The following is a 27,693-nucleotide window of genomic DNA, read 5'->3' on the forward strand; positions in this document are numbered from 1 at the left end:
CGGCTCCGGGGACGCTCGGGCGGCGGCGGCGGCGGCGGCGGCGGCGGCGGCTTGGCCATGAGAGCAGCGCGCGCCGCCTAACTCGCGGCTGTCACCGCCGCTGCAGCGGGACCGGCCTGCGGCGCGGGCGCTCCGGGACAGGCGGGCGGCAGCCGGCAGGAGGCGTCGAGCCGGGCGGCTGCCGCGGCGGGCACAGCCCGGGGCCACCGCGCCGAGCCCGGGCGGGAGTGGCCCCGCGCAAGCGGGGAGCGGCGCTGCGCACTCCATCCCGGCGGGCACCTCGGGGGCGGGCGCGGGGCGCAGCCTTCTGGTCCCAGCAGCTCTGACAAGCGCCCCCGGGCATCTCGGGGGCTGCGGGGCGCGGGGTGGGCGCGGACGCGGGCGCTGGGCTCGTGCGGGGCCCCGGACGTCGCGATGAACATCGTGGTGGAGTTCTTCGTGGTCACTTTTAAAGTGCTCTGGGCGTTCGTGCTGGCCGCGGCGCGCTGGCTGGTGCGGCCCAAGGAAAAGAGCGTGGCTGGCCAGGTGTGCCTCATTACGGGCGCCGGCAGCGGCCTGGGCCGCCTCTTCGCGCTCGAGTTCGCCCGGCGCCGGGCCCTGCTGGTGCTCTGGGACATCAACACTCAGAGCAACGAGGAGACGGCGGGCATGGTGCGCCACATCTACCGCGACCTGGAGGCGGCGGACGCCGCGGCGCTGCAAGGTAACTGGGACCTGCACCCGAGCATTGTTGGGTCAAGCCTCTTCCCACCCCCGCGCCCTACCCTGGAGGGCCCCGAAACCCCACTGTCACGGTCAACCCTGCTCTCGAGGAAGAGAACCCCTCACCCCCACCCCAGCCCGGTCCTCTGCGAGTAGAATTTGTCCCCTAATAAAGGAACACGATCACCTCTGTATTAGAAGGGAGAAAGTGCGCCAAAGCCTTGTCTTAACGGAGGTCCTGTCCCTTGGAGCACGACTGTGGGGTTTCCCAAGCCCTCGGAGGCTAAGGAAGGCGAGGGAACTTGTTACCACCGGTTTGAATCCTAAAGAAATGTCTCCGTCTCGTTTGCGAACGGGAAACTAGTGTCTTTGGGAAGTTGTTCTCAGACTCTACTGATGCATGTGTATATGTTACTGCGGTCTGAACCGCTGAGACTAGGGCAGCATTGATGATTTCACTATAACTTTAGCCACGGGAAAATAATTAACATTGTTTCACCAGAGACAAGTCAGTACTTTAGTTACATACTCAGCCTGATTGAAAGGTAACCTTCTCTCTTAAGGGAAAACGCTTGAAGGATTCAAGCCCTATTGTAAAATTCATTCCATGTTTTTGATAACCTTAGGAAATCTGCATTTCTGGATATTTATTAACTAACCTGAATCTGAGATTTTTTTTTTTTTTTAAAGCCAAAGCGGAGACCGTAACTGACCATAAGTTTGGGTCTGGGAGATTTGGTAATGGCTCTTGCTTTTTTGACAATTTTTTCGTTTCCAGGGAAAACACTGAACTATATCTGGAAGATTAACTTGGGCACCACCCCTCCCCCATATTGATCATTTGTCACCAAAATTATTGGCACTTGCCTTTTAGGTCAGAAAATCGAAAGTCAAAACTAGTATGTTTTCACCATTGGTAAGAGGGTAGCAAATAGAGATTTTTGTGCTCCCTGCCCAAACCTAAAAGGGAACAGTCGTTGTTTTCCAGGGAAGGTTTTTTTGGTTTTTAAATTGAGTTCTTAAATGGTAAAATTGCATATTTACCTGTAAACTTGGTTTATATAAGAATGCTTCTTCGGGGAGTTCAGCTACTCCAGTTAGACCAAACCAGTGTGAGTCCCACTTTTTTATCAGAAACTTGGTTGATTTCTTGGCTTTGGATGAATTCAGATCATTAATTACAATTTTGATTTGTGAACCTTGAGATGAGTTTCCATTTTGAGGGTGCACATACTAAAGAGTAAGAGCTGTTTCTGGCCACTGTTCCCCCAAAAAGAGGAGTGTGTAGTGCATGTGTTTGGGAGGAGGGGGTGTTACTCTCTGGGCTGAGATCAGTTCATTCCAGGTGTCTTTAGCTCCGGGAAGCCGATCCCATGAGGTCTGACTTGTATTGGGCTTGTCACAATTACATGATTTTCCCCTAAGCAGAGTTATCCAGTAAATTGCTGTAATTCCCAAAGACTTTTGGGGGAGGAAGGCAGCTGTAAGCTCCGTCATTGGCAAGGCTTACGGTGTTAGAAATTTGAAGCTCACTGTAGTGATTTTTGTTTTGTGTGATCTTTGTCCTGCTGATGGCCACGTGACTCATGTTTTGCACCCCCCCCATCCCTTCTCTGTTCCATTTTTTTTCTTCATCTGGACTTCTGAGGACAGCTGGGAATGGTGAGGAAGAAATTCTGCCCCACTGTAACCTGCAGGTTTTTACCTACACCTGTGATGTGGGAAAGAGAGAGAATGTCTACCTGACAGCGGAGAGGGTCCGCAAGGAGGTTGGCGAGGTCTCAGTCCTGGTCAATAATGCTGGCGTGGTCTCTGGGCATCACCTTCTGGAATGTCCTGATGAGCTCATTGAGAGAACCATGATGGTCAATTGCCACGCACACTTCTGGGTAAATATAAACATGCTTGTTTTTATTACCGGGCCCTACTCAGCAGGAAGGCTGGGAGGGAGGAGACTTCGGGACCAGCGTGAAAGCCACCTGCACTCTTTCACCACAAAGCTTACTTCCACTTCACTCCTCCCCCGGTGAATTACAATGTATGCCGGTTGCTATTAAATCGTTGTTTTCTTTTTTTTTCCCCCTCCAATTCAGTATTTCTGGAGAGAGTAGAGGACTGAACATTTTGAACTAGTTTGGAAGATTGCCATAAAAATAACAAGAGGGAGCATAAAACCCTGGGTTTGTTTATTTTACTTTCTGTTGAGTTTGTAAAACTTTGGTTGTTCTTATGAATTCCTAAAGTCAGAGTTTAGGCTTCCAAATTACTGCTCAGCCACATTTTAGAAAGTGCTAGAGATTCTGAGACCAGCATTTGTGGTCCCATGGGAGTGGTCAGGCCACCCTGGCAGTTGCTTTACCATCCACTGACTGTCCCCAGGGTCTGTGACATTGTCCTGTTGGGGTATATCTCAGCACTTTCTCAGCTTAGAGGATGCGTCTCTTCGGAGAACAGAAGTCACCCTGATAGGACCACAGAGTCCCTATGTAGAGGGCAGGGGTGTTGTGAGACCTGGCAAACCGGGGACATGCACCATGTCGGCTTCTAATCATCAGAGCTGTTACATCATCTAAATAGATGAGAGGGGAGGGCCTTCTGCTCTGGGGGCAAAACTAACCCCAGTTTTGCAACTAAATTTATCTTCAGTAATGGTAGGTGTGAAATTCTCCCCTATAACTGTACACTCTTGACCCACTTTCTGCTTTTCTTCCCCCATAGTATTTCCCCTTTTCTTTTGTAGGCAGGTAGGATCCAATAAAGAAAGGGTAAGGAAATAGGTTTGTTGTTTTTCTTTTTTTTTCTCTCCCATAGGCGGCTTAGCCTTCTAACAGAACACAACAAAGAACTGTTTCTCCTAAATAGGTCACATTAAACCTCATTAATTTTTTAGCAACTGTTTTAAAAACTTAATCTAGCTATAGAAGTACTTATTCAAATGTTGCTCCTTGAACATTAAACCATTTCTCTGCCCCTGGAAGAAGCTTATTTTAATGTTGTATTTTTAAACGTGAGCTTTATTTAATTCATTTCCAAAGCTCTAGAAATGAACATTTAAATGACATGAGCTAACTCATATCTATGTTTTAAACGCATAGGAGGTTACCAAATACAGTTTGGAGGGCTTTGAGTGTGCGTGTGTGTGTGTGCACCAGGGGTGGGAAACTGAATATAAGTCCTTGCTGCCGTGGGGTCCGCAGGAACAGGCGGCAAGTGACAAAGGAGTGGATCAGGTGAGTAAAAGCCAGCACAACAGGATAAACTTGGCAATACAGTGTATCAAGAATCTTGTGTGTTTAAAATTCTGAGTAAAACAAACAGCCACCACTTGAAATAAAAGATGCACATAAATTGCAAGTAGACTGTAGTTTTCATATTTAAAGCCTGGTAAGGATGAGGCTGCCAGAGAAACTCCAGCTGATTTCCGTCAGGTTGTCATGCTTAAACAGATATCCAGCCGTCGGTCAGCTAGTTATGAACCACCAACACCAGGATTGTTTTTTTCCAATAACCTTTGACTGAGATGACATATGGTTTCCAAAATACGAACTTTTACCTACACAAAATACTCTGAAGTTTAACCATCTTGCCTACCTTCTCTGCATGAATATTTTGCTGAATTGTACAATTTCAAACATAACAAGATTTTTTTTTTTTAATTTATTTTTGGCTGCGTTAGGTCTTCGTTGCCGCGAGCGGGCTTTCTCTAGTTGCGGCGAGCGGCGGGCTACCCTCTTTGTTGCGGTGCGCGGGCTTCTTATCGTGGTTGCTTCTCTTGTTGCGGAGCGCGGGCTCTAGGTGCGTGGGCTTCAGTAGTTGTGGCACGTGGGCTCAGTAGTTGTGGCTCATGGGCTCTAGAGTGCAAGCTCAGTAGTTGTGGCACACGGGCCTAGTTGCTCCTCAGCATGTGGGATCTTCCTGGACCAGGGATCAAACCTGTGTCCCCTGCATTGGCAGGTGGATTCTTAACCACTGTGCCACCAGGGAAGTCCCAAACATAACGAGATTTTTAAAGAAACTCCATACAAACTCCATACAATTGCTCTTACAAGCAGTTAGGTACTTGTAAGAGAAAAGAAGCTTCTTTTTGCTAGACATCCTATAAAAAGAGAGCTTATTAGAGTGTCTTAAGCATAGAAAATCCATTGCTTTCGCTTTGAAAATGCACATCAGTTGATATACTTCTAAGTAGAAAATTAAATCAAATTTCCAACGAAAAAAACGACTGTGGACCTGAATCTCTGTACCAAGGAGGAACATACCACCTTCTCAGAGTCCTTACTTTGCTTAGAGATGTTGCTTAACGTCTCTTAACATCAATTTAGGGAGTTCTTGGAAGCTTTGACAGTAATGACGTCACTTCATATTAAAATATGGGAGGCTCCTGAATTCTCCAGCTGTTTTTCCCCTAAGCATCTAAACTTAAGAATTTATTTTCTAAATTGAGTCAAAAAATTCATTTTAGAGTTGGAATTCCTGGCTTCTTGCCAAGACTTACAGACCTTTGAAGAAGAGCTCTAGCAACCAAAATTTAAAAGAAGACTTACTATAATTTTATAGTGATTTATTTTGTGTGTTTTGAGGGGCGAGGTTTAAGTGGTACAAGTTAGCACCTGGATTCAGCTTCCCTTCCAGTAGTCCCCTTAGGTGAAAATGTTCGTGGTAACTGTTCCCAGATGTATTGGTGTGTGCTTTTTCCCTTCCAGAAAAAATAACCAGCATGTCTTTTTACTGCATCTGGGTGGGGAAAAGAAGTTGCCCCATACATTTTAAAGAGTGGATCAGCTGAGCAAAGACTTGTTCATCATTTGAACAGATCATCTTTAACCAGCCTTTTAAGTAGCAGTTGGTGTCTGTGTTCATAACATAATAAAGAGCGTGTTGATCCTGACCCAGAGGTAAAGTCATAGGCGGTGAACTAGAAACCATGCGGACGTTCACTGAAGAGCTATGGGGGCTCCTCCTTTGAACCATGCCTCGTGCCACTCCCCCAGCCTGGAAGGCCCACTTCTCCGCTCCGCATATCTTTTGAGGCCTGGCTCAAGTTCTTCATATAACCTCCATCCCCACTCCAGCCCTTTCCTGGCATTTTTGCTTATCAGAGCCGCAGGGATCCTTAGAGACCATCTTGTGCAACCCGTTGTTTTCTGACGAAGCTGCCGTTAAATGACTTGCCTCTTCTTTCCCTTGATCCCTCGCAGTGTTTGTTGTCTCCCCCATCCTTTGTGCATAGTATGTGCTCTTTGGTGTAACTTTTGATTCGTTGTGCCGTGAGATCCCCAAGTAGATGGCAAGCTGTCTGTAGGCAGTTTGTTATGGCCGACTGTTTGTTTTCCCCTGCCAGGAACAAAACTCTACTCCTAGTCACTCAGTAAATGTTTGATAGTATAGGCTAAGCTTCTGCTTAAACATTTAGAAGGTAACCGATTCAGAGAATGCTCCCATGGGTCTGGCTTCTGAAGTTTCAAAGGGTAAGCCTTATGTTGCATAAGATTGACGGGATCTCAAAGTGAGGCTGTCTCACATTCGTTACTGTGTCTGTCTCCTTTTGTTTTCCTCCACAACTTTTCCATTCTCCCTGCCCTACCTGTAAGCTTGTTTTTTACGATAGTACATTGACTCCGCTCATTGGTGCGAGGCTAGCGACTTTGAGAAGGCTGGTGCTGATAGACCAATTTGAATCAGCTCAATTTGACTCTATGGCAGCCATTCATATTTGCCAGTGGCCGAGCCTCAAGGAGAGGACTCCTGCTGCAGTTCTTTCCTTGCTTCTTAACCTCAAACCTATTTGCATACACATTAGAAGCTTTTGCAGTACTCGGCATTATTCTGCACAGCCCCCCAGTCTGCTGTGATACTTTATCATCCAGTGTTCTCCTATCACCAGCAGCTCTCCTAGGAACCTTCTCTTGGTCAGCAGTCAAGAAGCGACAGATTTGAGGTAGGTTCTAATCAGCGTAATCTGTTGTGCAACATTCACAGTTAGGACAAGAACGTGAGAACGTGTACAATATAGTGCACTTGAATTTTGGCATAAGCCACAGAAACAGTCCACTCAGGTTCTCTCTGTATCTGGGTGAGATGCAAAAGCTTGAAAATACCTCTCTAGTATCCTTTGAAATCTGGAGAGTTGGCCTCCATATAGCAACTGCAAACACGTTTCCCCCAAAACATTAAGTATTGCTTCATTTGTTATTTTTTAAGAGGAATCTTAAAAAAAAATCATTGCTTGCCATTTCTAAAAGACAAAGTTTATCTGTAGATCCTTTTTGACCAAAGAGCTGCACTTGACATTTATACGAGAGCAGCAAATTGATCCCCGATTAACCAAAAGGGGGAAGCAAAAGCATTTAACTCCAGGCCTTTTATGTTCTGAAGAAGTTTTGCATGGTAAAGGACTAAATCTGTCAAATCGCTATTCGGTAATTTACTTCTATTGATATGATAGTCAGACAAGATAATTGGTAGTTAATTAATAGACCACTTAACTTAAAAGGTTTCACAGTTTTAAAATACTAATTACTGAATTAGGCATTTATCTATATCCAAGTGTCTAAAGTCTATTTAGTTAAAATCCATCCAGGAAAAGTAAAAGCCCACCAGCTAGATCTGAGTAATGTAGCACTTAAAGACATTAGTGCTATGGTTGTACCTAATATCTCATGAATGGTCCCTAATCATTAACGTTTAAGTTCTTATGTGATTTACTGGTTTTTAATCTCAAATACTATATTCCTCTGTTCTCTGGTTAGAGAAATCTAGTTGTGGTCAAGGCTTCTTAGATTTAGAATTTAAAAAAAAAAAATTTCTATTCTTTTTTTTTTTTTTTTTTTTGTGGTACGCGGGCCTCTCACTGTTGTGGCCTCTCCCGTTGCGGAGCACAGGCTCTGGACGCACAGGCTCAGCTGCCATGGCTCACGGGCCCAGCTGCTCTGCGGCATGTGGGATCTTCCCGGACCGGGGCACGAACCCGTGTCCCCTGCATCACAGGCGGACTCTCAACCACTGCGCCACCAGGGAAGCCCAACATTTCTATTCTTTTTTTTTTTTTTTTTTTTTTTGCGGTACGCGGGCCTCTCACTGTTGTGGCCTCTCCCGTTGCGGAGCACAGACTCCGGACGCGCAGGCTCAGCGGCCATGGCTCACGGGTCCAGCCGCTCCGCGGCATGTGGGATCTTCCCAGACCGGGGCACGAACCCGTGTCCCCTGCATCGGCAGGCGGACTCTTAACCACTGCGCCACCAGGGAAGCCCAACATTTCTATTCTTATAAAATTATTTGACTGATGCTTCCCCCTCCGAAGCATAATATTAAGAATTCTATAGAGTATTGTTTTCCCTACTAAAAACTTGAAATTCTTGGTGTATTTTCAAGTCTGTACTAGAGCTGGCTTTTGTTATTAAATGAATTCACATGCATAAAAATCAAATGTTTGAGCTTCAGAAATAAACTTTTTATGTCTTGAACCAAACTGTAAATTGACGTAGGGTCAGCATACTTTATCTTATTAATTCTCACGGTCACAGTTAAAAACCGAGTAAAACATCTCTTTAGATAGCAACTGCGTGGATACTTGGAGCTCTGTACCTATCAGGGTCATCTCACAGCCTCCTTTCCTAACGTAAAATAAGATCACATGCTCACTGAGCTTTAAGTTTCTATATTTGATATATTACATGCTGGACCCAAATCTAGGGCTACTAGAAATAAACATCTATGACATGATAAACTGTCACTTTACATAACTGGTGTGAGCAGGGAACCATCCTATAAAAATCTTCCCAACACCTTTGATAAATGTTGTAATCTGTGTCTGGTTATCTGAGTTGGTTAGAAAATATTGCTAAGTAACCAGTGTCATATGAAAAAATAGCAGGGGCTTGCTTAATGGCCAAATCTAATGTGTGACGTGACCATTCTACAGAACGTGAGCCTGTTGACCATCTCTTTGGAACGCTGGTGCTCTAGCTTCCACGATAAGCCCCCTTTCTCCTGCTTCTCTTCCTGTCTTCCCAATCCTCTTAGCCTCCCTACCTCCGAGATACAATGGCTGTTTAGTATGGCATGCGCAGACCTCTTCTCATTGTGCACCCCTAGTTGAGTAATCTGTTTACTTCGGTGGCTTCAACTGTGATTTTAAGAGTTCCCAAGTTCATACAACTGTCTCAGCTCTCCAACCCAGGGTGATCTAAGCAGATTTGAGTTTGTTACATGCCTGCTTAAAGATGATGCTGACTAGAACCTACCCCAAGCCCTGTGTGACCATATTGTTCACAGCGTGAAGTCCAGGCTTGTGAGCATGGCAGCTTAGGCCTTCCAACGCTGCTTTCCACCTGCCTTCCAAGCTCATCACCTATTACACCCCCTGGTAGACTGTAAACACCAGCCGGGCTGGACATCATGCTGGGCCTGAAGGGGCCCGGCACACGCAGCTCTTCTGCCATTTGGGTCCTGTCTTACTGGGAGACAAAAGTTGAATAGTTCAGACAAAATGTATCACTAGTCCTGAGAAAGAAAAACGAATACATTCAAAATCTTTTCATGTTGACTTCATAGTGTCTTTATATATTAAGGGGGCAGTCCTTGTAGGATAGTGTCAAGTTCCTGGTTCAGGGAATGGGCCTCTCTTGTTTGATTATGTGCTGTTTATCTTGATTCCTGGAAGCAAACTTGGTATTCTTTTCTCCTTCATTATTTCTACATCCAGGGCTTTATCCAGTATCTGCCCAGGTAGAAATTAATCTATACGGCATGTCAAAGTGGAAGCATCCGTTAACCTGCGCTAAGGCTAACACTGCTGGAACAGCTTTTTCAGAAAGACTGAGTGGAGAATGCCCGGCAGAGCCCTCAGCCACTGGATCCAATGCGTGATCGGGTCACTGCGGCCCCGAGGAGGGCTACGGACCCTATGGTTAAATGCTTAACTGCTCACATTCTCAACTTATTCTTTTTCTTTACGTTTGTTTTTACCCTAACCATTTTTCAGATTTTTCAAGATCTTTGGCAAATTCTAGTGAACTGAGTAACTTGAACATACCTAAGATGTGACAATCAGAAAACACTTTCCAAGCAGTTTAATAACCTCACTGGGAAGGTGGAATGATTTTTTTAAAGTAGGAAACCCCTTTCTATTTAAGTTTTTTTTCTTGAGTTGAGGAATATTAATAGCAGATTCATCTAAAATTTCTGTTCTAGTTCTTTCAGAAACTAAAATTAAAGCCTATTTCAATTAAGATAAGTAGGCAACTTGCCTCTGTCTAACCCCGCTGTCTGCCTGCGTGGCTGGATGCAGAGAGGACGTGTGCGATTTGCTAGCTTGTGTTGGAGCGCTCAGGGAAGGAGGCTTCTGACCTTGGCGCAGCTACAGACACTGCGCTTGGAAAAGTGCACTTGAGCCTGTGTGAAGTCCTAAATCCCCGGGATGGTTTTGGACCCCCAAGTTGTACTATGCTGAAATTCCACTAGGGGGTGTGCTGGCAGGGTGGATTTGTATCTTATTTCCTTCCGCACACAGCCAGCAATTGTCCCAAGATAAAGGACCTTTTGTCGTTGATCTCTGGAGTATGACAAACTGATAGTCCTTAAGAAATAGGGACCTATTCCCTGCCTCAACTGAATGGGTTAAACCCAATGTTTTGAGCCTGTTACTCTAGGAATCAGATTAAAATGTGTGAATCTCTCTTGGTTTAATTAGTTGATTTCTTATCTCGGAAGTTACTATCAGTAGTTAGCTATTCAAAGAACTAACCCCTTCTTATACTTCTATTAACTGAGCTAAAAACTCCTTTTAGGCGGAGATCCCTTGTAAGCATAACCAGAAAATAACTTGGAGGATGGAGTCTTTTAATTCATTCTTTGGAAATATATGGTAGACAGGTAAAGCATACAGCTGGGCCCCATAATAGGGCCGCCTTAGAGAACCTCCCTGTATTGTGACCTAACCCTGTTCAGACACCACTGTTTAGAGTACGGGTTGTCAGCGTACGGCCTTAGGACCTAATCTCGTTTACCCTGACGCACTTGGCCAGCCGCTTCCCGTCACCTGGACCTCTGGGTTTACGCAGGCTTATACCATCACAGCACTGGCAGGCATGCCTTCCAACAGAAGGATGCCAACATCTCTTACTTGCTCTTACCCAGCATGGCCCGTTCTTGAGTTTCTTTCTTTTTTACTTTATTTGTCAATTCCCTCAAAACTCAAGTTCACACCTGTCAGGGACCATTTTCCTAAATGCTCTGAAGCTAAAATTAAGTGAACCACAGGGAAAAAAAAAAGAATATCCTCTCATAATGATGATAAAACTTTCAACACCGCAGCAAGTGCTGCTAGAATATTTAACAAGGAAGGGCAATTACTGCTGCAACCTTGAGTGCTGTCAAATGAGCCCAACTGACAAGCCACTTACAGTGAATTCACATTCGGAAACACAACGTGACTTGGTCTGTGAAACTTTCAAAGATCGCGCAAAGATGTGTGAAAGGTGACAACGGTGTTAACATCGTGAACATTGGCGTTTGGGGGGTTTGGGGAAACCACAGTGTTTCTCATTTGCTGCTTGCACAAAAATGTGAATTTCTTGCCTTTCCTTCAAATGGCTTAGTACTGGAATTTCTGAATATTAACACGGTTCAGCTTCTTAGTGTTATTCTAAACAATGGGGCTCAAAATAACACTTCCAAATCAGTGTAACTGGGAAAATATTTGTGGTGTAACTTATGTAAGCACACGGGTATTTTGAGGACAAGTGCAACTTAGAATTCAAAGCCTGAATTTTTTTCCCACCTGCAAATTGTAATTAACATACTGCCCCCTGCTGATTTCTCAAGGATTTTTTTAAAATGGGGATAGTTCTACAATCTCTTGGGAAAGAGAAACATCAGGTGTAATAAATTATTTTTAAATAGTTCTGTACTAACTTTTAGTATTTTTGCATTTGCTGGACTCTTCTCCGTCAAGCAGTGTAACTTGTATTTTTAAGCGTTGATTTTCTGACCCCAGTAGAACTAAAGAAAAGGATTCCAGAAGTGGTGTTACTGGAAAGTGTCGGTTGTTTCCCAGCATCTCCCAGGATTCCGGAGGAAGGGGGCAGGCAGCTGAAGCGGCTGTTAGCCCTGTGTTTGTGAGGCTGCTTCTAGTGGTCAGGTCCTGGGTTTTTGCCGGAAGTGTGGTCTGACACTACGTGGAGGGCAGGGCGAGCCGTACATAGTAAGAACCAGGAATTGCAGGAACTTGAAGAAACGACATAACCAAAAATAGATAGCACTTCTCACCCAAATAGCCTATAAATATATGCTTAATTAGCCTTGGGTACATTTACTCTACTTTTACATAGCACTTAAATTTTACAAAGCCCTTTCATAAACACTTTTCTCTCATTTGCTCCTCATGGCAACTCTGAATTAAGTAGAGCCAATATCCCCATTTTTATGGATGAGGAAACAAACCGAGAGAGGTTATGGGACTTGCCTAAGGTCACCACTGGGGAAGGAAGAAGCTAGGACCCAGACCCTCAGCCTAGGACTTAGTTTAGAAGCTCTAAAAATACTTATCTGGGCAACATGTTCAAAGCTCCTGGTAGATTCTCCTAGGAGTCACTTATGCTTGTGCCCTGTGGTATAATGTAAGAATCCACCTTCAAATGTTGATTTTTTTTTTATTAGCACGGTTAGTTTAGCAATGACTAATTAATCCTAGCTTAATATCCCCGGAAAGTTTGCTCCATAAATTAGACAAACATGTAAAATTCTAAAGACCCAATACCACACTAGAATTTTATTACCAAAGCCCAATTCATGTGTTCTTCTGTCCCTTTTCTGTAATTTTCCATGGTCTGTGTCTGAGATGGTTACTTCATTGACGAGAGTGTGGTGTATCCTTGGTCACTCAGCTTCCTTCTCTTCCTAGTTTGCATGTCGATATTGACAGGACAGACATAAAAAGTAATGAATAAAAAGGGCTCTTCTACAAAGACTGGCTGAACAAAGTTCTATAAATACTTGGAACTGAAATGGCAATAACAGTGTGGTTTTAGTTTAGGCTTTTGTTTGTTTTAAGCTTATCTCCTGGAAAATATAAAACCTTTATTCTGTTACATAATATTCTTTTGAGAGCAGAATTCCAGGTAACTGCACGAGATTTGCTTTGGAAATGCTAATCATGGATTCTCAAAATTGGGCAGTTTTGGCCAGCTGATGGTGTCCAAACTTGTGGCCCAAGTTTCTGACTTTTAAAGGGGTAACTTTTTCCTAGGTAGGGTTTTCTCACAGGCTTACCAAAGCGTGAAAACTTCAGAAAGGTGAATGTGGAAAATTTAAAAGGTAAATAAATGCTGAGGCTAAAAGGGTCTAAATTCCGTGTCCTGAAAGCTAAGCCCTCAAAGCCTCTGTGAGTAAGGGGGAAGGATTTTGAAATCTTCTAGGTCTCTTTTTGAGAGCTTGTTCTAATGGGGTCAGGGGTGTCTTAGTCCATTTGGGCAGCTCTAGCAGATTACCATGGACTGAGTGGCTTATAAACTACAGGAATTTATTGCTCACAATTCTGGAGGCTGAAAGTTGAAGGTCAAGGCTCCAGGAGATGTGGTGTCTGGTGAGGACCCACTCCCTGGTTTGTAGACAGCCGTCTTTGCTGTAACCTCATGCGGTGGAAGGGGGTGAGGGATCTCTCTGGGGTCTCTTTTATAAGGGCACTTATCCCACTCATGAGGGCTCCACCCTCCTGACCTAACAACATCACATTGGGCATTAGGTTTCAACATGAATTTTGGAGGGACACAAACATTCAAACCACAGCAGAGGGGCTTGCTAGTGCTAAAAATGGATCCAAGGCAAATATACATACAGTCAGTCTGTAAACTCCCATAGTTGCCCATACAAAGCTCCCAGGGATCTTGGCATCGATTTGAACTGGCATTTGTCTGATAAACATTACTGGGGAAAGGATGTGGGAAGTGGAGAATGGGGCCTCTCAACCCCTAATAAATACTGTGGTTCAGAGAACACAGGTAGGATAGAGGGCAGAGAAATTGGTCTGCCTTTACTTGCGGAATTTCTAGGAGAAATTGATCTGAAGCCACTTGAGGTTTACAGTAGACATGACCTGGCTCAGGCTACAACCTTAGGCTCAGCCTGTGGTCCAGAATGGCAGCAACAGCATCACCCCATCAGGCTGCATGTTAGAAAAGCAAGCTCTCAGGCCCTCTCCTCTCCCAGACCTACTGGATCAGAGTCTGCATTTGATTCAGATCCCAGGTAATCCTTGTGCACATCAAAGTTTGAGGAGAAATGGCTCTTGAGCACGTATTTCCCTTCCCACTTTCTCAATATTCTCTGCTTTTTTTTTTTATTATTATTTTATTCCCTGAGCTAATTAGCCCTTTAGGGATTTTGTAGACTAGGAAAATACTAGACCATGCACTCTAGGGTCCGCCTTGTCTAGGTGTTGTTTTTGGTTTTTTATTTGGGTTCCAGGCCATTGTTAAAGGAGGAGCCCAGGTGCTCTCTTGCTCACTATCCCCCTTGGTTGCTGTGCCCAGGATGGAGTTTCCAAAGCCATAAACATCATGGTACAGAGTCAAGGCTGTGCACTGAAGAGAGATGTTCTTCCTGCCCAGGACCAAACAGCTGTCTGGAAATAAGTTGCAGGAGGGCAGAGACCTTGCCTCTTGTGCACCCTGCTTCTCTGCTCCTAGCCCCTGCAGATTGTCAGCATTATCTCCCTTCAGTGGTATTTCTGAATTTAGTGGTAGAGCGGTGGTTTGAAGGTATTGGCGTGTAAACTACAATGGGCTTTTGAGTCCGTATTTAAGATGTGAAATTTTTTTAAGCCTAGAATGTCTTGCAAAGCTAGAAAATGTCATTACAATATGAGACTTAGAGCTTAGAAAAAATCATCGCGGGACTATATGGAACTTGATTTGCTAATGTTCACGTTCCTTCCAAAGAGTGGTTCTCATGGGGTTCTTTTCCCCTCAGGGGCATTTGGCCACATCTGAAGACATTTCCCCTTGTCAGAACTAGTGTGGTTATTACTGGCATCTAGTGGGTAGAGTCCGGGGATGCTGCTAAACACTGTACAACGCACAGGACAGTCCCCACAATGTAAAATTACCCAGCCACAGGGCTGAGGCTGAGATGCTCTCCTCTAGAACACTGGCTCTCAAACATGGCTGCATAGTCAAGTCACCTGGGGAGTGTCGCCTTCCCCGGCCAGATTCCCTCCCGGGTATGCCTGGGCCTCCGAAGGAGCACCTCCCCCAGATAATTCCAATGTGTAGCATAGTTTGATAACTGATTTCTAGAAAAGGTGGCTTTTTACAATCCTTAAGTGTCTTTAAGAGGTTTGCAAAGTTTTTGTTTGTTTGTTTTGTTTTTTTAACAACGCCTAGCACAATCCAGGTATCTCGTAGACCCCCTTACACAGCAAGTTCCAAGTTACAGTGCATGCTTAAGAATAAAGTCAGTTTTCAGGGGTAACCTCTTGATTTTATGTATCTGGAGTTCAGGTAAAGATTTAATTTTCTATAAAGCCTCCACAGTAAGCACCCTGGAAAGTAGAGAAGAATTTGAACCCTTTGCACAGACGAAATACGAAGGGTGACGGAAGGGGATCACGGCGGCCTTGCTGGGCTGGGTCCTGCCACTTCAGATGGCCTAAGCAGTGGCTGAGCTCACATGCACGTGGTTATGCCTCATGGAAGTAGTTGCCAGTCACTCGAGCAGAACCGAAGCCTCTGCCCTGTGGAAGGTCTGTTTTCATTACAGTTTCGGCGATGTGATTTGAGTTTGGGGCAAAGCAGAGGGATTAATGACAACCTGTTGTTTAGCAGACTATTTGGCTGCAATTCTGTGGGCTATTTTCACTATTCTGTAAAGAGTTACTAAATCGGGTCAGGGGCTTGGGGAACACTCCTTTGATCATCTAGGACTCAGCCAGGGGGAGGGTCAGGGAAAGCAGCCTTTCAGAACCAGTGTGCAGCATTCATCGTTCCTTTTAAAACATTGAGCTTCCATGGACTCAAGTAAAAGACAGAAAAACGATGATTGTAGTTTTTTTTAACATGTAAGAGGCATGGATTCACATTGCATTATTTTAAAAGGCACAGCCATGACAACATATAAATGTTGAATGAGTAGATATTTACTGCTCACCAGTTGCTGGGAACTGCACTGATGGAGTTGATACCTTATTGAGTCATTTATGAAAGTCTTAGGCAACTCATACCTCTGTGTTACGACTTGTGTATCGAACACGTGGTAAGAAAGAACGAATTATTGGATATAAGCCGTCGTAACATTTTTGAGCTAAGAAACCTCGGAGATCTCCTTTTTGTCTCACAAATGAGTTAAGCCAAGAAAGGTCAAGTAACAAGGAAGGTTAAGTGATTGACAGTCAGGACCATGTGGTTTCTGGACTCTAAAGGCCAGTGTACTTTCCAGACAGATTGAGTTTTAAGTCCCCTCCTCTCTGATATTTCTGCACAGGGAACTCCGAAGTGTCAGGGAGTGTTGATATCTGAGTTGCTGCCTTGGGGTAGATTCATCCCATGTTTTAACAGTGGGAAGGCAAGGTAATGAAGCATTTATTTTTGCTGAATGACTAATGGTGTCATCATCTAGGTGTTCATTTGAAAAGCCTCGCTCTTTTATTAGCTTCTTGGTTGCAGGGCAGCTGTAGGAGTATACTCGCGCACGTGCGTTAAGTATTCACTGCTGATGCCTCTAAACATTAAACCAATCCCTGTGGCCTCACAATGACAAAAAGGACAGTAGCTGTAACATTGATATGGATTTGATGTTTATGACAAATTCTTCCTTATAGCTAAAGAGAGAACATTTTGTGTCAAGCAGGTAGAGATTTTCATGAACATTTTGTTAAGTCTGAGAGTCGTTCCAGGTTTCAGTATCTTGGGGCTCTGTTGCACAATTTGTCCGGAGACCTTTCTTGTCTCTACGAACGCACCCAAATAGGAAAGAAAAAAAAAAAAAGCCGTCATCGAATTACATGAATTTCAGAATTTGTGCTGCCAACTGCAACTAAAGTATTTAAAGTCAGTTTATTGCTAACAAATACAGATTTGGGTTACATCCTAGTTGAAGACAGTTTTGTAATGAAAAATTTCAAGTTACACTTTGTGTGGTCAAAGTGAAGTTTCTAGAGTTTGGTGCTCAGTACGTTGATTAAGCAGATACCTGTAAATCTACTGGATTAAGAATACTTAGCCATGGGTGCCTTTCCCAGATTAGCTTGGGAGTACGTCACCCTTTCTTTAATCTTTGAGCACACTAATGATTAACCCTATTAAATAGCCTTTTAAGCCCAGTTCCCTGTATTTTCAGCACCATCAATAGTTTGTACTCTTGAATCATCGTTTTCCAGGAGAAGTGACTGAATTTTCATAGAAGAGTGCCACCAGATGTCATTTTAGCCTTGTAAATAAGCAGTACGTTCCTCTGTGATTCCGACAAAGATAAGTTACTCTCACAGCAGCAGGCGGAAACAGCAAAACACCAAGGAGAGTCGCTGAACCATTTGGAGGGGTACCATAGGGATGTCCAGTTAAACGTTCTTTGTTCAATGGAGTCTTGCTCGTATTTTTTCCAGATCATATATATTGCTGCTATTTGGAGATTCTGAAAATCCTTAAACATAAATACATCAGAAAACTGTACTGTACATGTGCTCATGGTGTTAAGCCTTTTCCCATTGTAATATGATTTTTGGTCCCCTTTAGAAATGAAAGTTTTCTGTTTCTTGGACATTCAAATGAGAGAAACACTTCGAGATGATTCTTTTAAAAAGATACCTTTTCTTGAATTGACCACAGGACAGTCATGCCAATGCACAAAAATAGAGCTTGAGGCCTTTTTCCAACTGTGAGGAATTAACTTTGCTTTTCCCTTAGTATCCATTATCCTTGAATAGCTTGCAAATATGGAAAACATTCTGAGTGTTCTACCTATACCTTTAAAATGTCGTCAGTCTTGAAATTTCAAAAGTCGGCCTTTGCCGGATACCACATTTCTTCACGTTCTCTTTTGTTTAACTTTAGGTTAATTTGTCCTGACAGTGCAGCTGTGGGCTCTGCATTGCAGTCTGTCATTAAGAGCACCAAGAATGATCTGGAGGGTTGGAACTGTTGGGAGTTAATTTGGCGTAAACCTAACATTCAAAGATTTCTCAAGATATGACATGTCATGTCTGTGTCCAGTCACACTTCTGTTTAAGAAGTTCTTGTTTATATTATAAATATGACCTTTACAGTTATCTTTCAAAGTGCCCAGTGCTTTGAAGAGGAACCCCGAGGAGCTATGGAGATATTAAACTTGTGAAGCATGTTTCATAGGAATGTCAGTGTCTGTCTGAATATCCTCTTCCTTCCTCCCTTCCTTCCTTCCTTCCTTCCTTCCTTCCTTCCTTTCTTTTTTTTCTTTGTAGTCACTTAGCAACCCTGTCAGCTTGGCAGCTTATGGTATTGGATATGGTCTTGTGATAAAATTAATCACAGGTAATCAAAGGTCTATCATCATACTTTTTAGCCAGGATCCATTACTGAAAGAGTTTTCTCTTTTGCAGATAAAATAATCCCTGGGTCCCTTCCAATTCTAAATTGTCTCACTGAACATACAAATTGGTTGCTGACTCTGAGACTCCCCCGCCCCCAGGTCAAGAGTCGACCACATTTTCCTCATGACGATCTAGATGTCCTCCCCTGTGTCTCAGACATTTGAATAAGAGGACAGAGCTCAGAGTGCGGTTCTCTTAGACTAAACATCTAGCTAACCTTGCCACCCACTGTTGGGACCAGCTAACTCTGGTGACTGATCCAATGTACTTCCTTTAGCCATCCCTTTGCCAGCTGGTAACTCCCGATTTGGATAATTCGTCCTTACAGTAAGAGAACACGACGGTCCTGGTGTCCGGCGGAGCTGCCCCTCTCGGGTTCACTGTCAGCAGCACGTGCGTGAGCTTACGCTCAAGCCGTTCGGGTGTGTGCCGCAGATTTGCTCGTTCTTCTCACGAGTCTCAGACAAAGATCACGAACCTGAGCTTGAACTGACTGGTGTCATGGCAACTAGCACTTTACCTCTTGCTGGTCCCCGTTTCATACGTGCTACAATATTTGTTCACATTAATAATTCATCACACAGCGCCAGATTTCTTTGTGCTGTCAAACGGTGTCAAGGACAGACGGTGCTGTGCTCGCTCAGATGTCACCCACCAGACTGTTGAGGGCAAGAGTAATCAGAAAAGAAAACTCGTCGGGTTACTCGGGAAAGTTCCCGAGAGCGTGACGCTTTCTCACCACCCGTTTACAGCACTTTTTCTCATAACGTAAGGACTAGACTTCGTGTTGATCAAAGTTTATTTGGTAATGTGTTCCAGACACAAGGCAGGGCTTTCGTTGTGGAAAGAAGGCCCGGGCGGTAATTGCTCACCTCCACTCAGGCAGCAAAGGAAATGATTAACAGCCTCAGTGCTCAGCCACACGGATCAGGCTCCAGCCTGAGCCCTGCAAGCTCGGGTTTAAAAGGAAACCTGAGTGTCCCTGGTATGAACGCTCTTCCCCCAGGCTTGCCTTCACCCGGCATCCAGTAGGAGCTGAGTGGTGGCCACCAGCTTTGGAAGACAACCAGTCTGGGTCCCAAGGCCTCCTGGCCCTTGGATGGCTTTCCTCCCCTCCCAGTTTCCCCAGCACCTTGTCTGGTGTTTCCGACATTGCTAGTAGTTGTAATAACTATAGTAGTAGACGTGTAAGTGGTGAGCCTTTCTAAATAAAGAGCATAGGCCTTTGTCTTGGCGTGTAGAAAGCACAGTGGCACGCTGGATTTTGTTTCTACAGAAAGTCCCGGATGAGGCAGGAGGCACAGATTTTATAAGAAGTGTTGACCTGCCACAGCCCTTTTTTAAAAAAAATCAACCCCTTCCTCTTAAAAGAAAGCTTCATACTAAAACAGACAGACCTGTGCCACACTTTACTAGCAGCTTAAAGTGAAGCCTATTTCCCTAAAAAATATGTTTACAACCCACAGTTGGAAAAGACTTTAGTCACATAGCTATATTTGGATTCTTTTGTTTCTCTCTTTTTTCTTATTTCCTTTAAGTGCAAAACCAGTAGCTTAAATGTCCCTCCAAACTACTTTGGTGGGGGGGTGAAGGGAGGGAAGCAGGCCCAAATCACAGAGTTTTTTTGTGTTTTTTTTGTTTGTTTGTTTGTGTTTTGTTTTTTTTGTGGTATGCGGGCCTCCCGTTGTGGAGTACAGGCTCCGGATGCGCAGGCTCAGCAGCCATGGCTCACGGGCCCCGCCGCTCCGCAGCATGTGGGATCCTCCCGGACCGGGGCACGAACCCGTGTCCCCTGCATCGGCAGGCGGACTCTCAACCACTGCACCACCAGGGAAGCCCCCCAAATCACAGTTTTTAGCATATGTAGCTATAGCACCCTGCTTTTGTAAAGGATAAACTAAAACTTGTATATTTGATGTACTGATGTGACACAGTTAGATGCTGGTGAGGATAAATTCTGCTTAGAGACAGGAATGAGACCTGCTGCCATGTTACCTGTCATCGCTTGGCCAGATCATAATACAAGACCTGCATGTAGTAGGTGTTCAGGAAATACTTGTTGAATGAATAAGCTAATTCTGCCAGGTCAGGAGGGGACATGAATCCGTTTCAGAACTTTGCAAGAAATTAAACTTAAAAACAGGAGGGACTTCCCTGGAGGTCCTGTGGTTGAGACTTTGCCTTCCAATGCAGGGGGTGCGGGTTCGATCCCTGGTCCGGGAGCTAAGATCCCACGTGCCTTGCAGCCAAAAGACCAAAACATAAAACAGAAGCAATATTGTAACAAATTCAATGAAGGCTTAAAAAAATAAAATCAGAACAGTGAGGAATTTGGTAATCTTCTGTCACCTACCTTCATATGTGCTGGGGATCTGGATTAGTCATTTAACACCTGCAGGCACCAACATGGAACACGAACATGGAGAAGTCATTAGAGCCCGCCCACTGGGTGTCTGGGTTTCTAGTCAGGCCTGGCCACCGGGTAGAGTTAGCGTGGAAACAGGCTGGGAATGAGCACAGTCAGCGATTCGGATTTGTCAGGTAACCAAGTAGAAAATTGCTACTGGTATTCTGTACTGTGTGTACTTTCTTAGGATGTACTCTTGAGTCCCTCTACTTACTTAACTTAAAAATAAGACCTTCATACTAAATCTATCCCTCTCTTTCAAGACTAGAGCAAACTTTTAAAACTTAGACGTGGTCTCTGGATAATGTCAAGACTAAATTTTATATCTTTTAGCTAATTGAGGAACAATTAATTATAATCAGATATCTAAAATAAGACTTATAGGCCTGATTACTTAAGGATGTGTTTTGTAGTTTAGATTGGAATAGATAAGCTTCCTTGTGATGTTACTATATTGAAATTCTGTCCCCATATATAAGCTATAAAGCCTGAAGTTTCCGGGTGCTGTAGACTGAAAGGACAAAACAAAACAAAGCACCACAGAACATAATTATATGTTACAGTGAATGATGCTGATTATATGTCTTAAAGAAATATGGACAAAGTCAAGGTGAATAGGATAATATTAGATAAAGGCTTAATATCATAACTACCTGTGATAGAGAATTATTGAGAGACTCTGGTGACATAATTAACATAAAGCACTTTGAAAAGCATGAGAGGCCATGTAAATATGTGATGAATATTACACTTTGAATTATATAGCAGGGCATCGGGGTAGATGGTCAGAGAAGAGTTGAGATCATGGGTAAAACCTTACAGGTGAGAATAAGCGTGATACAGGTAACAGCAGTGAGGAGGCCCAGACACATGGATATAAGTGGGGACCAGGGGGTTATGTGATGATCAGGAGTCAGACTGGGGAAGACCTTGGGGTATTTCACAAAGATTCATCTGGCAACTGAATGCATCATGGATTGGGACATGGAAAAATTTCAAAACTAATGGAATGACTGTTTGATCTTGTACATGCAGAAGCTATCAAAACAAATAAACTATGTATGCAAAAATTCAGTGATCTCTTAGCTGAGAAGTCCTCTGAGAAGGGAATGCAACTCTCCTTTAAGTCCACTGGTCAGTGTTTGGGTTTCTTTAACTTCATAAATCATGGGAAGCTGTGTTGGCAGTGGGATATAACTCAGCAGTGGACAGATTGCTCTTTGCTGCTTTCTTTTAAGAAGCAGGTTATAAAACTGTTGGGAGCCTGGTGCAGTAGTTAATGGATCATGTTAAGCAATTTGAAGTAATTAAAAAAAAAAAAATACAACCTTGCACCTGGAAGGCATGAAAGCTAGAGAGAAAAGAGAAGTTCAGTGAATGAGAAATCGATGGCGCCTTTTGGGTCCACTGCCCTGGAGCTTCTTCCACGTGCTCTGCCCCCTGAGTGGCCAGTCACCTGCCTCCGTGGGGAAGTCAGCCCCCAGTATACCCCACAGTGGAGTGTGGTCATTCAAATGCTATAAATTATCACAGCAGAGTTGGTGTTAGGACACGTTTTTCATTAAAATGATTCTGTACTTTATCCTCCTTTTTTTACCCCTAAAATACTTTACCTCCTGTGAGCATACTTTGATAATACAGCTTGGATGCTGGAAGATGCTTCTGGAATATCTCTTCATTCATGGGTCTGTGGTAAACATTACACGAGGCTTCTATTCGTGGGTAAGCGGGAGGTCCCTCACAGACCATGAGATGCTGCACTGAAGTGTCAGAGCATGAAAGGATCTCTGACCTGGGAGTAGTTTAGATTAGCAGATAACTATCACTTGAAAGGTGATAAAGAGCCTTCTCCTAATGGCTTTCTTTTCATCTCTGGACATTGTCCCCGAAAGCTCTTGTGTTACAGTCTTGTTGGTCACGGCTTATAACAGGCCTGCCATGCCGATGATACGGGGCTCAGTGAACCAGACGCCTAAAGGATCTTCTCTTTTTGATAAATGTAAAATATTTTCAAACAGATTGGGAAATGTAACATTATGTGGGTAAAACTTTGTTTCGTGATCTTGGGTTTGTGGGGCTTCTGTTTGTTTTCTGTTGCTGTTGTTTTTTAGGTGAAACCCATAATGTCAGTTCTAAAGCTTGAATCCTCCTTTTCTTTCAGACCACTAAGGCTTTTCTTCCTACCATGCTGGAGATTAATCATGGTCATATTGTGACAGTTGCAAGTTCCCTGGGATTGTTCAGTACTGCTGGAGTTGAGGTTTGTCATTATAAAGCATGTCCTTCTTTCAGTCGGTTTATCTCGTGAAGAATACACCAAAGTCCTAGGAAGGGTACCTGCTGCCCGCATGTTCCTGAAAGGCCATGAAAGCACGCTACCTGTGTGCTGCTTGTGGAACGCTCCCCAGCAACCCACGTGGCTCTACGTATTCTGCCATAAAGTCACTTATGCTAGTTTGACAAAGCAGCAGCAGCAGCAGAAGTGGGTGGGCCCGTCCTCAGCATGGCCCCATTTTCATTAGCAGTTGTGCTTGACAATACTGGGAAGGCACAGGGTCAGGATGAAACTGGAGGGCAGTGGCAGTGCCACAGGGAACAGATAAATGAGGCCAAAGGTTGACATTCTGTTTTGGTCAACTTGCCAAAAGCGAGCTGTCTTGTGTTAGCTCATCGGATGAGATGGTTAGGGCTGATGTGAGGTGTGTGCCTCCTAAGTCTGTAAAGCTGGGCTTCATCAGACCCTGTTCTTCACCAAATTCAAGTTACAAAGCGTGTATATGTATATTGCTCTGTGTGCTGTTCGTCCCATGGGTGCCTGTAGCAGAAAACTGAAAACATCATCCCATGCAAATATGCAAAAGGATGCAGAAGAGACAGCTTCTACATTCTACATTTCAACTCCTAATTTTAAAGTTGGGTAATGGAGAAGAACTTTCTTTCTATACCGTGAGTCCTTAGGTTAAGTTCTAGTTTAACTTTACAAGGTAGAGTTATCATTTCCATTTTCACTTGGCCCTAAAAAGAAAACTGGATCATAACAGCTTATAACCCCAGCTAAACTCGCCTTTGTTCTCCTAGCATTAATTTAAACAAACTGGTTTTTCAGTCTCCTTTACTGAACAAGAGACCATTTGTAAATTTTCCAGACACTTCAAAGTGAGCCTCTCTCCATTTTTAACTCCAGCTTGTTAGCTTTCATAGAGTCCTTTGTGGTAACTTCCCCAAAGTAACCTGATACTTCGTTGATGTGGCAGAAAGTGTTCATCTGTTTCTGCTGTTACTTTGAAAATATTATTTCTGCACCAAACCACATCAGATATCTGTCTTTTAAAATGCTCTCCTTTTCTTTGCTTAGCCACCTGTAGCCTTTTATATCAAACATGTAACCGGAGTCACGGGACCAGGGCAGCTTGGGATTGGTCAGGGATGTGAACATGTACTGAGGATTTCTGCTCTTTCCCCTCTGCCTCAGGATTACTGCGCCAGTAAATTTGGAGTCGTGGGTTTTCATGAATCCCTGAGCCATGAGTTAAAGGCTGCGGAGAAGGATGGAATTAAAACCACGCTGGTTTGCCCTTACCTTGTAGACACTGGCATGTTCAGGGGCTGCCGAATCAGGTCAGTAGGGACCCGCCTTAATACTGACCAGAAGCGGTTCTAACAAATCCTCTTTCCATCCCGGGAGAATATGTGGAATGAGTCAGATCTCCAGCCGTAACCCGCCTCGCACTTCAGTATCTGTCATTTGGCAGCTCACTTGTAGCTTTCGTTGGTCAAGGTCTGTAAAGTTGAGGTGTGTACGATTGATAAGCAAGGACTGGTATTAGCTCACAGAAGGTAGCCTACGAGCACCAGTAGGAAACGGCTTCTCTGCACCTTCAAGTAGCAAATACTCAGGATTTGCCTTAGAAGCTACTTCTTTTTTTTTTTTTTTTTTTGCGGTACGCGGACCTCTCACCATTGCGGCTTCTCCCGCCGCGGAGCACAGGCCCCGGACGCGCAGGCCCAGCGGCCACAGCCCACGGGCCCAGCCGCTACACGGCACGTGGGATCACCCCGGACCGGGGCACGAACCCGCGTCCCCCGCATCGGCAGGCGGACTCCCAACCACTGCGCCACCAGGGAAGCCCAGAAGCTACTTCTTTAGGAGTGATTTTCTTTCTTTAATATTAATGTTAGTACATCAATGCGACTTTGGTTTGGATACAAAACAATGTCACTGCCATAGAAGAGGGTGGTCTTTCTTCCAAAAAGACCCTTGAATGAGACACCCCAGGTTTGGGAACTTCCTTTTTGCAGAGAGTGTATGTAGCTAGATTCACTCTGACAGAATGAGAAGAAACGTTGAGATTTTCTAAACATGAAATGAAATACCACCACACTTTGGAAGGAGGAGGCACGTGGGAATAGCCATATCAAGTCACATCTGACTTGAGCTACGCGGAGTAAACAAAGCCGTGACTCATCAAGAGGACACTTGTAAAGACATGCTGACTGTGTGAGATCTTTGCTTGGACGAATTTGACAGGCAAAGCGAGAGAACCAAACGAGTTCCCCATGGGTCAGGGCCGATCTGGACACATCCTGAGTCTGGCCACGCTCTGAACAGGTGGAGGTGATTTGAGTCATTTCCATTTCAGGCTGACTCCAAGTCTGGACCAGGAACAGACTCAGCCCTGCCTCTTTCCCGCGTGTGGGCGGGGTGTGTGTTGCTTTGCTTTTTGCCTCTTAGGACACTGCTGGTCTGAGGAGCTTAGACTGTTTGGCATCCTGTTTAGCATCACAGCAGGTGTCCAGAGCTGGTGGGGGAGGACGATGAAAAGTCAAAAGAATAAATTAAGTTATTTCAGTGGGTGCCTGGATGAATTCAGCTGAAGGTAGGATGTCTCTGTACACTTCATTTCAGAGACCTCCGGAGAAAATGCCACGGCTTTCCCTCTCCAGGCACCCGGGAAAGCACACAGCTGACTTATATTTCACTCAGAAAGGTTATGTTGGTGTTTACACACCATCATTTGAACTGCACTTAAAAGTTTGGCATCTTGTTTGGGTTTAGTGTCTGTTATGCCAGACACCCTCTCCTTTTTCAATTGAAAGAGAAAAAAAAAGTAATTTGAAATACATTTCAAGGCATTTTGAAAACACGACTTTCTCACTTTACAGAAAAGCAGACCAATTCTACTTTTTTTTTTAACTTGTTTTCCAGACTATGCAAATAAAATGTGTTCATAGTAGGAAAATTTAGAAAATACAGAAAAAGCACAACGAAGTAAACAAAACGAATTCCAAATCCTGTTGCTCAGATAACGTCATCCTTCATGTTTTGATGTGTATTTCCAGTCTTCCCTATTTTGTGTTAATTCTTAATTTCGTCTTTTGAATGTGTAACTCTCAGGAAAGAAATTGAGCCTTTCCTGCCCCCTCTGAAGCCCGATTACTGCGTGAAGCAGGCTATGAAGGCCATCCTCACGGACCAGCCCATGATCTGCACCCCCCGCCTCATGTACATCGTGACTTTCATGAAGAGGTAAGTGTGAGGGGGCTCCCTCCTCGGCAGGTCTTCCCCTGTCCGCCCCGTAACGTAAGGAACACACCACGCCTCACAGTGGCTAACTGTGACTTTTCCTTTTCAGCATCCTCCCTTTCGAAGCAGTTGTGTGTATGTATCGGTTCCTAGGAGCGGACAAGTGTATGTACCCTTTTATCGCTCAGAGAAAACAAGCCACAAACAATAACGAAGCAAAAAACGGAATCTAAGGATCTTTTTTGTATGGAATATCATTTCTACCAGAAGACGATCAAGATATCTCAGTCCGACCCACATCAGCATGACTGATACTCTCTGGATTTTAAATCCGCGTTGACTTTTTTTTTTTTTTTCAAATCAACTTTTTAAAAAAATAAAGTGTAAATTAACCGACTAGAGTGCTTGGAAAATGTGATCAGCGTAAATGAGCTTAAGCTGTTGCCAATGGGGTCCTTTTCCGGCAGAACCCTAAAACCAGTTTTATCTTTTAGACAAGCGCTGTGTGATGTCTCCAGGCTACCATTATTTTTTCTGAATGAGCAGGGAGTCTCGAGACGATAACGACAGTGTGTTTCATGTGTGTGGTTTTTCTTAATTCCCATAGAGTTTATTAATTCTTGTAATTAATCTCTAGCCAATCGACACCCTTGCAACATCAAGGACTGATCGTGCTATATTTTCTCATGTTTTCAAAGTTTCAGTTTTGCAAAGCCTGTGTGGCTCTTTCATTGTGTTTGTACGTACAGCTCTTTGAAAATGGCATTTTGAAATCTCTGTCAATTGGAAGTAGATGATGATATCTGATTGTTACAGTAAAGGTGATCAGGTCTCTTTGTTAAACTCATAACGACTACAGTGTTGGTCGAATTTTAAAATGAGTCTCTGAGGTCTTTCCTTGAGTATCTATTCCCCTGGAGACCTATTGATCCAAAAAAAGATCATACATTTTCTACCTATGAATTTTGCTGCATATAGAAAGTGCCCTTTCCTCAGGAAGTTGCTGTGTTTCATTTCTTTGGATGGACTTTGATCTAGAATACATAGCAGCTCTGCAAAGAAACAGTTTCTAAAAACGGGAACTTCTGCATTTCAAAACGTCCCCATTTTTGTGCCAACTATGATTAGCAAGGGGGAAAAAATCTTATACTGTGGAGTACATATGGAAGGGTGTAAAGATTCTTTTGAAAGTTTTATTCACATTGTAGAACAGCAAATGACATTTTTACAGTATTTTTTTGTAAAGCAAACTATTTTGTGCCTTGAATTTGGTAAATGTGTATTAGTGAAACGTTGTAAAAGTGAACTTCTACCTCTGTATCTAAATGTATACCGTCCACTTGTAAATTACTATAAACTGTTATGTGATTGCTTTTTTTTTTTTTAGAATGTCCTGTTTAAATAGTGACCAATGTTTTAGGCTATTCAAATAAGCCATCTTTTACTAATTAATTGGGAAATTTTATAAAGGACTGATTAAATTTAAAGAAAACTTACATA

At 43.8% G+C, this 27,693-nt stretch overlaps 1 protein-coding gene across 1 annotated transcript; it reads left to right on the top strand.

Moving 5' to 3' along the window:
- Positions 1 to 225: 225 nt before the first annotated feature.
- Positions 226 to 27,693, top strand: RDH10 (retinol dehydrogenase 10). The gene is made up of 6 exons (XM_032609884.1): positions 226 to 703; positions 2,356 to 2,591; positions 22,831 to 22,929; positions 24,142 to 24,287; positions 26,065 to 26,196; positions 26,303 to 27,693. Exons 1-6 carry the CDS (start codon positions 415 to 417, stop codon positions 26,424 to 26,426), a joined length of 1,026 nt encoding a protein of 341 aa, XP_032465775.1. The 5' UTR covers positions 226 to 414; the 3' UTR covers positions 26,427 to 27,693.

This window comes from Phocoena sinus, chromosome 17 (assembly GCF_008692025.1).
Source record: "Phocoena sinus isolate mPhoSin1 chromosome 17, mPhoSin1.pri, whole genome shotgun sequence".
Taxonomy (NCBI): Eukaryota; Metazoa; Chordata; class Mammalia; order Artiodactyla; family Phocoenidae; genus Phocoena; species Phocoena sinus.

Bases quoted from the DNA above. Each gene is read 5' to 3' on its own strand.
- RDH10 (XM_032609884.1), top strand. From the start codon at position 415: ATGAACATCGTGGTGGAGTTCTTCGTGGTCACTTTTAAAGTGCTCTGG. The intron at 24,288-26,064 runs GTCAGTAGGGAC...TGTAACTCTCAG, and splicing joins TTCAGGGGCTGCCGAATCAG to GAAAGAAATTGAGCCTTTCC. The intron at 26,197-26,302 runs GTAAGTGTGAGG...TTTCCTTTTCAG, and splicing joins ATCGTGACTTTCATGAAGAG to CATCCTCCCTTTCGAAGCAG.